Here is a 13,204-nt window from a genome sequence, read left to right on the forward strand (position 1 = left end):
AGCACACTGCAGAAAAGACATTTATTGAGAGACAAACTGCAGTTTCACAACTGGGTTAAACTGCTCTGGGACCATACTGCCAAAAAGAAGAAAGGTATTCCCCATTTTCCTTCCATCCACAGAAGCTGGTGCAGCCACCTGGGGAAATGGGTGGGCTGAGCTCACCCGGCTGATGTTGCACAAACACATGGGAAGCAGGTAGAGAAACACAACGGGCAGGGCAGAAAAAGAGGTGGGGAGACTTTGGCAGCAATGAGGCTTAAGATCAGATTAAGCTGTTTGTGAAATTAAGCCCTAAGAGGGATGTGGTTTTTTAAGATGCAGTAAAAGGGTCATATTAATAATTTAGTTTCAGTCATTATTTTTGTCCTTTATGTCAGTCCTTTCTTTGAACCTAATAATGAAAACATTTTTTGAATTGAACAATATTTACTTATTTATTGTTTTTATTTTGTTTTCCCTGCTGACATTAAGCCTTTGTTTCACATTGAGTGAAATAATCCACTTGGTGTGTTTCATTTAGGGTAGAAAAACAAAAACAATTAAATAATCACTGAAGTTCAAAGGACTGACCGTCCTTTGAAGAAGATGGAGCCAGTGCCCTTGTAACCAACAGTTCAGTACTTAAAAGTCTCATCCAGGATCTAGGGTCTTTAGCCTAGTGTTTAACATACTCACTAGAGGACCAACGCCTTTGGTCTCCTTGCTGCTCTAATTGCTGTTTAGCTATTTATGTTAGGCAGAAAAAGGAGGAACTCAGGAGTATTTTGTTCCCATAAAGGTAAATGTCTCAAAGACAGAGGGTTCCAAAAAGTAACAACATTTTGACTGACAAGTTACATTCTCTGATGGCAGGCATAAACTATTACCTGCTGCATTAGTTAATCAGTGATTAACAGTGAACTAAACTCCATTTTCTAGTCTAAGGACAAAGTTTTGCAGGAATATTAGTCTAACAAGAATGTGAACACATACATGTGTATGGATGTGAGACAGAGGGAGAGATGAAGCGAATGGGAACTGGCCGCCTTAACAGGCAATGGCAAGCACTGCTATTAGTTTATATACAACCTGTGTGATCTGTTATCATAATTATGACTCCGATTTCCAGAAGTTACAAAACAGTTGTAGGTGCAATAACATATTCCAGCGCATGCCTAATCTGTATGTAAAATGTATGCATAAGCACTGCAGTTCTATATATATATAGGACCAGTTACACATTTAATTAGTAATTTGTGAAAACAATTAAATAATTCTTTAGGCAAATAATATTTGACTACTAGGCTAGGGCTTACTGGCCATGCAACTTAGGATATCCTTGAATGAATATTCTGTATTGCCATATGCCATGCAGCATGTTTTGTCAGTTTTTATATCTGAAGTTTCTCTTTTCTCTAACGCTATATAAAATTAAGACTCTGACTAAAGCTTACCTGAGATTTTCATTGAATGAAATCAACTTTTATGAGAATGGAATTAAATGTAGAACTAAAGTAATTAGAAATCAAAAGTAGATCATGCCATATATTTCATCTAAATAATGTTAATAGAGAAAGTGTCTCTTGTACCCTTTCTCATTAGAAACTGTCTTAGGAAAAAAATGCTGTAAACTCCTCCTTAGGGCTTTTATGCACATCATGAAGTTTGCTAATTAGTCTCTTATTGAGAGTAAGAACTCCTGATTTCCTTCAAGTCATATTTTCCTATTTCACAAATCAAAAAAAGTCAGTTACTTCTAGCACTTAAATATAGCAAGTAAATTTAGCTGCTGAGCAAGCATCTTCACAAAAATGGAAGATACTGGGGCAGAGGAAAAAGCAACTCTCAGTGGAGTTACTTTCCAAGTTATCAGCCCCACATATTTCACAGTGATGGTAAACACTTATTTAACCCATTGCCCCTTTCCTACTACGTAAAAAAACCCCAACAAAGTAGATTCCTTATTCCAAACTACTAGTGATCACCTTTGTATGACTACGAAGGCTGTTTGCTGCAGTTCAGACACCAGGATTTACATACAGGCTTTCCACCTAAATTTTACTGATGAGAACTTCTCAGTTTACTTAGGTTTTGACTGAAATGGTCCCAAATCTCAAGAAGGAGTACCATGAAACTTACTGAAAACAGAGTACTCACTGTTTTTTATTGTCACAGACAAAGCCTCTTTACTGTTTGAGTGTCCTCAGGGAATCATGCTGACAGTTGAGTTTTGATTTTGCTGTCCCTCAAGTAACAGAAATGTTATATGTGTCTTATATAAAAACTGATGGAGACGTTTTGCCGCAAAATTTGAAGAAGCTATCTTGTAGCTGAAGTTTTACCAGAAACTTGAATTTTCATTATTTATAATTTTCCCATTTGGCTCATTTCTTTTTGATCAGCCACAAAAAAAAAAAAGGCAACAGCAGGATTTTCCAGGTGCTGCCATCTTCTCTTCATCACTTTTGCACTATTGTTGCTACACTGATTTAAAATGTGTTTGATATGTGTGAGTGTTCAGTATCTGTGCCAGTGAAATAAAGGGTCTTTCAATATACTGGGTTTTTTGCAGGTAATTATATAACATGGCTATAAAAAACACCCTTTGACATACACAAAAACAATTTTTGACTGGGAACCTTATGCTGAGATTTAGCCTGCAGCAGATCTTTAGAAGTGAGCTAGAAACTGAGCATTTCCATTACAAACAAAAAGCAAAGGATGCAGCAGTTTGAGGGTTACGCAGTTAGAGGAAAATGACTTCCCTTCTTTATACAACCAAAAATGATTTTGCAGCAGTGTCCAGAATTTTCTTCCTATGACGTTTGGTGAATTGAAAACAAAACAAAACAAACAGAAAGACTGAGATACAGATGTTATAAAGCTGTCTACAAGCAAAACCTATTTCCTTTCCCCTCCCCCCTAGATAATTGCTCCAATTTTTCCTCCAGCTGAGTTCAGATTATGTTTCTGCCTAGCAGATGAGAGGAGCTTCATGGTATTGACTACATAACAGACGTTTAATCATTTATTTCCTAGAAGAGATGAGAAAAAAGTCCAGAAACAAAACTCAAATCGCTTAGAAAAAAGTAACTGGCAAAAGAGGCTCATGCTCAAATTTGTGCCTTATGCCAGTTAATGTCATGATCTAAAAGACGTTTGCAGAAGCCTCACACATTCATAGAAGCAATGTGCCTTGGAAACTATGACAAAGAAGCAAATTTGCTGTGACATAGCACTTTGTCAGCCAGAGAAACCTGTGACACTAAAACCAAGGGGAGATCCTAAGAGCTTACAGCATTAAATCCTTCCCTGATTCAACTGAGAAGTGGCTAAATCTGGAGCTGCCTACGGCTGTAAAAGGCACAGGCCAGCAGAGCAGGATGCGGCCCCCATTGCCTTGCACGTGGCAGGCGTGCAGGGGAGGGTGGCAGTGCTGCAGCACGCAGGGGGCAGGTAGGGGAGGTGTGACAAAAGCCACCCCGGGGCACCGCCGTGCTGACACCCCTCCAGCACACGGCGGGAGGAAGGGAGACCTGGCGGTGGGTTGGTGTGGCCACGGGGATGCTGTCACCCAGGGATTAGCTTATATTGCCATATCCTAGGCCTGTCAATCCTAGTTTTACAACAATGTTTTTGGAAGATTTGTCCAAGGCTCCTACAGAAATTTTCAGATATTCACATGAGCAATTTGTGTAGCACATTTGTTACGAGCGAATTACTGCAGCCTTGTTTCACTCAGTGGGACTGGATCCAACTAGAGCCTCTTCTCCCTCAGCTGAAGTAGAGGGCTTGTACCTAGGCTGTTAATTTATGCCAAAGCATAAATATTTACATTACTTCCTTTTCCCTCAAACATCTTCCCCTTATAATAGCTCCAGAGCTAAGTAGCTGCTTTCCTGACACGCACAGGCGTTTTTATGGAGAGCCACACACTGATTAGGCCACATGCTAGAGGGCTCTCTCATTAGGTGAATGTCCACAGAACTTAAAGATAAAATTTTCCAGGACAGTTTTTAACGCTTTTAAAAAAGTTTTCTATAGATACTGAGAGATGCATGAATGCTGTGAACGAGGACTACGAATAAACATATTTCAGATTAGTACCCACTTCTATTGCATTTTCTCAGTTTGTGGAGAGAACTATATTTTATCCTATGAATCAGTTCATCATTTTACGCAGCCAAGCCTGCTGCCCCTGGGGAGGCAGCCACAGCCGCCTTCCCTAAACAGAGTGAGAAGCAGAGTTGGCTCACCAGGGCCAACCAGCAAGCTGCCCCAAGCGAGGGGGTGCTCTGCAGAAAGCAGTCTGGCCAAAGGCATGAGGTTATAGACTTGCCATCGTCTCCAAGGAAGGAAACCAAAACTTTCCTGATTAACAACCTTTGGGGTTTCTGCAAAACCAAGAAATGACAGACAGGATTACAGAGGAAGGGATAGTGGAAAGATGGAAAAATGAGTGTAACACAAAAAACATGTTGGGGATGTGTCTGAAAGATGAGTAAAACCAGTGTGCCAGGGTGCTCCTAACAAAACAGAAAGATTTGGGACAGAAAGGAGTGTTATAGTCTCAAGCATTCATTTTTCAGGGTGTGGTTCCCTTTGAGAAAATGGGATTTTTAAAATTAAGCGTTACCATAAACTAAGTATTAGCAGAGACTATACTTTCATATTAAGTATGAAATCAGACATTCAGATATTAAAATTATTATTATTACAAAATGTTTAATAATATCTCTGCTGTACTTAAAGCAGTAAAGAATACAATTTTGGCTTGATTTATTCACAAAAGTTTTCCTGCCAGTATGCCCAGAACCACCCACAGGAATGCAAGACTGGAAGTGGACTTCTCGAGTCTCCCAAGATCAGGTTCCCTATCAGGATAAATCCTGTCATAAATTGATAAACTCCATCTAAAAATAGGCAAGATTTATGCCTGCATTGCTGTGATGAAAGGCAGCCCCAGATCCCCCCTCCCCGGTGGCTAGAAGGCGTCCAGCTTCCAGATAACAAACATCCCCGACCAGTCCTTGCCTGCTCATGTGAGCGAAAAGTGAAAATAACTCCCTTTCAGAAGGGAATAAACATCAGTTTTAAAACACAGAGAGACTGGGATTTGGCCTTTGCTATCGATGAAGTTACAATTGCCTGATGGGATGGATGTATGGGTAGATAATTAATCTGCAGTGAAGCTGGTTGCTGGTAAGCCATTAACAGCTCACTTGGTTGATGAGAAACAGTGGCTCTGCAACAACATTTGGTTTGGCTGGCGAGGATTCATTTATTCAAAAGACACAGAGCCTGTTTGTTGTTCCTTTTCAGAAGCATCAGCTTCTGCTCCATATCAAAAGCCAAAAAAAGACATTCCTTTTTTCATTTTTCTTGTAATATTGAAATTTTTGGTTTATGACATGACAAAGGCTTTAAAAAATGTTAGTGTTTATTTCTACAAATAAATGTTAATTAGCATGACTTTTTTTTAAGTTTATATATCCCTTAATAAAAACTTGGTAACTTTAACACAAGGAATAATAATTTCCTTTCCTTCCTTGTTTTTCAAAGTTCAAATTATGTGTGAAACCCAAAGCTTCTTTTCTTTTTTTTCCCAACTGGTTTTAAACCCCCCAAAATCTAAATCAACATTAAAATAATATTATTAAAATGATTTAAAATTAGGTAAGGAAAATCAAAGTATGTAACAGCAGTTTTTGAAGTGTACTACCTATATTTTTACATGTTTACAAATTGTATACAATGTATTTTACATCATTATCTGTAATATATTGTATCAAAAAATGAAAAAGAAAACATTTCCTATAAAATTAACTACCTGTTCAGTTTCAACCTTTGAGTGAGTTCATATGGCAACACTAATACAGTAATTGGAAACTTCAGCTTTTCTTTTCCTAATATTTTGTAATTTTAAATTTGTAACGTTAATGTTACAACCAATATACTGTTTGCTTCACTCAGGTTCCTGGTTTGGGATGAATTTCTGTCACGATGAAGCACAAAGAAAGAGAGCATACTGACTTTTTAAAAATGTATCTAAGCCTCATCTTCTCTAACGTTGGAGATATTCACATCATATCTGAAGTTTTCACAGAGCTCTGAGAAACTGAGATAGCTTTAAAGTTTACTTCCACATCCCCACTTGCCTGATTTCCAGTGCGGCCTAGGTCCAGGGTTTTGACTGAAGCTCATTTCTTAATATTTAGCTAATTTAAATGCTAATTAGACTAATTTGATGAATAAAACATGGTAGGAATTCATTAACAACTTTGCTGCTATTGCTTTATGTCTACAGAGAAATTTTCTAAAACAGGACTCCAGGGACAGTAGCGCATCTGTTACCAGTTGAACAAGTTGGATTTTTTGTAATACTAAACCTTAGAGTTGGTAATATATTGCAGAATTAAGAGAAGATGGAGGAGCGATTTTAAATTTTCCAGATCTAGCCCATCTTGGACATAGGCCACCAATGAAGAAGAGGCCTGATGCTGTCCTGAGCCCATCTGCTTCATGGGTTTTGCTCCAAGTTTTATATACAGAGGAAGAAAACATGCCTTGTCTCTGTCTCTCATTACCTGCTACAGTCGTTGCAGCTGATACTACAGTTGTTCTGCCTGATGTTATTGCTGCCTATACAAAGAACTCAAGCTGTTCACCTCATGTCTGATACTGTGGATAGACTTTCATGGTTTTGTTGAGCCCCGTGAAGTCAGTGAGGCTCCACAGAGGTGGAGCAGATAGAAAAATGGATAAGATGATCTCTTTGGAAGAACAGTCTTGGGGTTTTTTGTTTTGGTTTGTTTTTTGTTTTCGTTTGGTTTTGGTTGCTTTGGGTTTTTTGAGAGGACTTTTTTTTCCTTTTTTTCTGCAGCATGTGCCATTACCACAGTCAACAAAGTACTTAAGCAGATGCCAAATTTTCAAGATGTGACTATTCACAAGCAAAAGTTGCTCTTGGGCTTAATTAGGTCACTGAATTTTAGTCTGAAAAAGACAGAAAAGAAGCAGCTCTATGGAGAACTTCCATGGCACTTTATAAGGAAGAAAAAGAGGCTTCTCTAAAAACCAAGTGCCCTTCTGCAGAGCTGGCAGGTGGCTGTGTTACAGCCGTTTATGTCACAGCTAACTTTCTCTTAAATTATATCCATGTTTCAGAAGCTCTGGCTTAAGGCTACCTTCCTCTCTCAAATTCCCCAGGGCTATTCCTCAGGTAACGCTGGTGAAGAAACCTGGCTTCCTTTCACATATATAGACAATCATACTCAAAGTGGAATACCTTTTCTACACAACACCATTATTATTTAATGCTGCCTGTCTGCTAGGAACATACAGTGAGCCCTTCTCTGAGTAAATGAAGCTGCTGCAGTAATTGCAATCCAGTCAGAAGTTAAATGGTCCTATGCAGAAGCCTGTCAACAGACAGCATTGTAATGCAAACAAAACCCCAACCATTTTTCACAGGGAAAATAAGTTTTCCCTGCTAATCTGACTAGTAATTAGCTGTTCAACTGAAAATACCTTTTCTCTGTGATTGAGGTCTAAAGTTTGTTCCACTCTGAATCAGTAGTATTTATGTTGTGCCAGCTCCTCTGATTCTTATCCCATTAACTTTCCCATGCCATCTTAAATTGAGTTTAGAACTTATGAAAACTGATAGCACTGCAAACTTGGTATATCTCAATGAATCCCGTATATCTGTCAACAAGCACACGCGCCTCACGATGTTGAGCCTTTCCTAGTCATCCAGTGTTTCCCAGCCACATTCTACCTGGAGGAGGGGTAAAAATGTTTTGTATCTGGTGCATCACCTGGGACTCAAGGCTAACACTGACAAGGAAAGCACTGGTGATAAAGTTTTGATATCATGGGGATGTTTGTATAGTATTTACTGGGAGAAAGCATAAACTCATGTTGTCTTTTGCAAGTTTTTTATGATATGGAAGCTTCTTGTTCATAGTGGTTTTGGCTTTGTTGACCTGAATGTACTATAAAGAACTGAAAAGGTCTTATAGCGTGGCAAAAAGTAAAGTTTTGCTAAGAAAGAATCTATTTTGGACTCTGATCTCTTCCTGTGTCAGCTCCCATGGCTGAATTAGTCTGTGATTATTTTAATTTGCATGTAGAGCAGCAGCCCCCATGGGGCCATCTAAAAAATGCCCCAGATTTTGGGGAAATACGGATTCAGATCCCTCCCTGCTAAACATTTTCTGTGATACTCAAAGTGCAATATGTAACTGAGGCAACTCAAAGGCCTGTAAGCATCTTTCTTCTTCTGAAGATAAATATATTTCATGTATGACTTTTGAGTCTACGTATGTATTTAGATACTTAATTCTGAGAAAAAAAAAAAAATCAGTGGCCAACAGAAACCTACATATCGTTGTGGATCTGGGCGTTACTATTTCTTTGCCTTAGTTTTCCACCTGTAAATATTACTCTACCTCACAAAGGACCCGAAAAGATAAACATGTTACAGATAGTGAGTGATGTGCTCAAGTATAGCAGTGGTGGGGGCCATACAAACGTATCATAATTAAAAGGAGATAGGAAGGAATGTAAAGGAGGTCATCTGTATTGAGAATACCATTTACCAGTGAAAAAGCTCCAAATCAGTTTACCACTATTTTAATTTAGTTCTGTGCTTGTTGGGTTTTTTGTTTAAACTTTTGTTCCTGAATGCTAGAAGTGAATGTAATTAAGTTTACAAGTATTTCAAATGGAGGTCAGTACTCACTTCTACATGTTGACAGGTCTGAATGAGTTTCGCCAAAAGACTTTCCAGTTCAGTATTCCTCTTAATAAGGTTGGTGAGGTTACTCTCCAAATTTTGCTGTCAAAAAGAAAGAAAAGAACACATTAGCATTTTGAAGAATTTAATGTTTAGGTGAACAGTTGAAAAACGGATATATTTCCAGGATCTGAATTTTGTAATTACACAGGTAGGAACATGAGACTTTCATTTTGATATGCTCCATTAGATGTTTTGTCTATGCATCAAGTATGGCAAAACAAGAGAGCAGAAAAGTTCAAAATAAGAGTGAGTTCTGGAAAATACAGTTTCTAAGGACCTACTAAAAACTAGATTAAGCAATTAGTTTTGGTCGGGGGGGGAAGGAGTAAGGAGAATAACAGGAAAGCTAAAAGTGTTTCACAAAAAAAGTGGTTTGTTGTGGCTGAGAACACTTTTTGACTCCTTATTTCCTGCTCTCAGTCTAACATCTGAATTTAAAAGCCTGCTGCTAACTGAGGTCTCTCAGCATGTGGGACTGTACTTGTAAGGACCCAGTAGGCGGGTCAGCACTTCCTTCTTGGGATTTGCAGTGCTGGGGGGGATTGATCTAATTGATTTAATTCCCTAGTTCAGTAGAGTTACATTTTTTAATAAATAATTCTAAAGAAAAACATCCTTTCTACGCATAAGAATGAAGTATCTGCTCACAGACTGTGCTGCCACTAACTGTTCTTCAGAGAGAACTTGTGGCTTGTGTCTGCGTTTATCAACTGATTATGGCTGCAATAAATATCTGCAACTGTGGGAGATCAGAGTCCTTTCCAGCTTCCAGATCTGAGGCCGCATCCTGGCCACTGTGCAATTGCATGTGAGATTGAGGTCTAGCAACAAAATGTTTCAGCCTCCCTTCTCCCCTCCATATCCACAGGAAGGAAATCCAAGCACACGAGGAGGAGGAGGTCTGTGGCGGCTGTGACCCGCTCCCTGATCTGGCTGCCTTGGGACCAGGACCCTGCTGTGCACCGTGGAACTTGCAGCTACCAGCTCCTCGCTTTTTACTACACATCCCGAGACAGCTGCTGTTTTACGTGAAATTCCATCTTCTGGAAGCACATGGGCATGAAAAAGTCCTTTTTTTGCATAAAATGCAAAGTTTCTACAGAGATAAAAACCCCCTGTAAATATAACTTAAGTACATAAAAAAGAAGAAGAAAAAGAAGCAAGCCATTAAAAAGAGTCCTGACTGTAAACACTCATTTATTTCAGTAACTTCAGGGGCATATATTTCATTTTAAAAAACCTGGGGACTGCTGGCATGACAAGCTGTTTCTCATAGTTATTCACCTATGTAAGTGTGTGAGACTAGTCCCTTGCTTAGTATTCCTGACAGGCTGACAGCCCCTGCCTTTTAATTGTAGTTTGTCCTCCGAGCAGTCCCCAGTATCTAGGAAGTACTGAACAAGAATACCAGAACTGGGCCCTGTGCTTCTCTCCCCACAAGGGCTGTAGTGTCTCTGCAGAGCTCTCATTAATTTCATCCCTCCTCATCTTTTATTAATGGGCTTCTTTTCTTCACACTACTACTTTTCCCCCCGATGCATCTATTCCATCGCTTAAGTCCCTTCAGCTACCATTAACTCACCTGACTTCTCTCATCCTTCCCCTCCTCCCCTTACCACCTCCATGCACGCATTTAATGTGTGTGTGTGTGTGTGTGCGCGCGCGTGTGTGTGTTTTCTGGCACTGTTACTCCCTCTATTTCATGCTGTTTTAAAACACTTTGTTCCTCGCCCTCCCTTTCTGCAGCGATGTAGTCTCCTTACTCCATCTTGCAGATGGCTCCAAACAAATGAAGCTGGCAGTATTTCATTGCTGAACCATACGTACTTTGGCATTAACCAGGGCTGATGCTGTAAACACCAGAGGAGCAGTCAGTCCTGTTCCATTAAAGATAGCACAGCATTTTGATGGCTTTACCTACATAACCCTTCCGAGGAGTGTGATGGGTGTTTGAAGTACATAATTTTGGCATTTTCTTCCCAGCACAGCCATGCATATTGTGTATCACAAGCTCTGGCTGTAAAAATACCTTCTACACTGCATTTATTTTATAGCCCATTAAAACAAAGAGTAACAAGAACGGGCATTCTTTACTGAACAGTTTGAGCTGTATCTTATATTTCCATAAGCTGTATTGTGAACGATCATTTAATTGCAAAGGCATGTTCGCTGTGCTGTTAGCTGTCCCTTTGTAGAGCTGAGACTCACAGGCAAAGTCCAAATACCATATATAGTTACAGTATCAGATAACCTTTGTCTTTAAAAACCAGTTTAAGGGGATCCAAATGTGCAAATACTCTTGAAATATTTATATACCTTCTTATTGCTCATAGATTCATTTTGTACGTGTTCTAATATTTTATACTAAAAGGTTTAAGATGAAAAATGTATGTTCTTGATTGAGATGATTGCCTAATTTAAAATGTATTATTGGACATAATAAATGCTAACAGTTGGGACATATACATACTATGAAGAAAAAATGTTCTTAAAGCTGTTACGGAACACTGCAGTGATTTTAAATAACCTGAAAGTGTTAGTCTTCAACTAAGGCCATTAATACATGAAGAGTAAGTATTTTTCTCTGAAACAGAAATCTATTTACCCATAGATTATATATAGATTATTATATCCAGGATATTTTCAAATCCTGGATAAAGTACAAAATTTTAGAATCAGCTTCCTGTCCAGTGATTATAAACATAAACCCATATATATTATTATGGTCCCACACAGGTCTCTTGATGTCCTCTGCATTTTCCAACTGTGAAAATGGAGGATAACTACTAAACAAGTGAGTTGCCTTACAAAAATTGGAGTTAATGCATTCCCATGCTCTAGCTCCTCAAACTGTGTCATTTTCAAACTGGAAAACCTGGAATTTTGTTTCCATGCAGTTTGGTATGCAAGAGATTGGGGTCTTTTTAAGTCAAGAATTATCAGAATTTTGTTAAACTTTTGTTGAAGAACATCAGTTAATATTAATGCTTTATAAGATAGCAAGAAGCTGGCAGCTGCTTTCCGAAATTCATGTCAATCTTTCCAGTTTCACTAGGCAAGTACTGAATGACAGCTCTTAAAACTGGCCTGACTTTATGACTTTTAAAGGTCATAAAACTCGATCAATTCTTGCAGTATGTTTACCCAGATTTTCTCTTGACAGTATCTTCCTCTAGTTCTTTCCCCTATTCTATTCCCATACGGACCATGGTACCACTTTGGCTACCACATGAAAGTAGGTACCAGAAGCAGAGTTCAGCCCTGCCCTCTTTCTTTACTCCATATAGGGGGAGCCAGAAAGGACCCAAGACGTCTAAATTTCAGAAGCAGACGTTTTTTCACAGACTTTCCAAAGTGTTGCAAACTCATTTCACATCCACACCTGAAACTTCCCAGGTTGTGTAAAACTTCAATGGCAGATTTGGAGCTCTGGTCATCTTGAAAAATTGATCCAGTGCTATAGACCGGAATTCCTGGGATAGTGAATTGTAGCCAGGTTTTAAGTCTGGAGAAAGTGTGCTCTCACATTATGATGAGTACATGTGAAAATGAGTGTCAGAATAAGCTTATTCAAAGTATCTTCCTTCCTCCCACCTGATCTTCTACTGCCGTTTCTCTTAGGTGAACCAAATTACAACTGTATTTTTGGAAATGTTCTAGGTAAATCATAATTTCTTAAACATTTGCACCTGCCTTTCCTTATCTTTTTTGTCACTTGCCAATTTTCATTGTTATCTGTCTGTTAAAAACTGATCTTAGAAATGCAGGGGTTGGTTTTTAAAAGAAGGACAATAGTTGCCGTGCATTTGCTCTGTGAACAGGCTTCATGCATGTTAACTCAGTGGATGCAAACTGCTCTCAAAAAGCAAAAGCCAGGCTGAATGCTTCCTGACCTACCAATGCAGACCTAGCCCAAGATCTTGACATTCCATGCATGCTTTGCAACTGTTTTTACAACATCCAGTATAAAGTGAAAAGAATGCTTAGTGTCCATTTAGCATGGTCTGATAACTATACAACATAAATATTCCTATAATCTTGGGATAAATCCAAGTAGATGAGATCACAGACATGTAATTGAAAAGGACAGTTGAGGATGATGTTTCATTTTGACTCTGCATGCCTATAAAATGATACGATCCAGGGACTGGAGAATGAAGTTGGAAAAATTAATGCTAAAAATCAGAGGAAAGCAACTCAGGACTGGATGCCTTTAAGCTGCTGTCTAGCTCACACGGAAGTCATGATCTTGTTGCAGTAATGATTGCGTGAGGCTTGTGCCCTGATTGAAGTGGGAGGTCAGACTACATGATCATAATGGTCTCTTCTGGCCTTTAAATCTATCAGTCTATGAAAACCAAATGTGAACCCATGCCCTTTGCCAAATTAACAGTCTCACGCAAAGCATTGCTTGTCTAA

At 38.9% G+C, this 13,204-nt stretch overlaps 1 protein-coding gene across 1 annotated transcript in view; it reads right to left on the bottom strand.

The window, feature by feature from the left end:
• Positions 1 to 13,204, bottom strand: part of MID1 (midline 1) — a 253,489-nt gene that overhangs the window by 36,707 nt on the left and 203,578 nt on the right. The window contains exon 3 of the mRNA XM_050896708.1: positions 8,729 to 8,824. Within this exon, the coding sequence (XP_050752665.1) occupies positions 8,729 to 8,824 (96 nt within the window). The remainder of the gene's footprint in view (positions 1 to 8,728; positions 8,825 to 13,204) is intronic.

Source organism: Gymnogyps californianus, chromosome 1 (genome assembly GCF_018139145.2).
Source record: "Gymnogyps californianus isolate 813 chromosome 1, ASM1813914v2, whole genome shotgun sequence".
NCBI classification, from domain to species: Eukaryota; Metazoa; Chordata; class Aves; order Accipitriformes; family Cathartidae; genus Gymnogyps; species Gymnogyps californianus.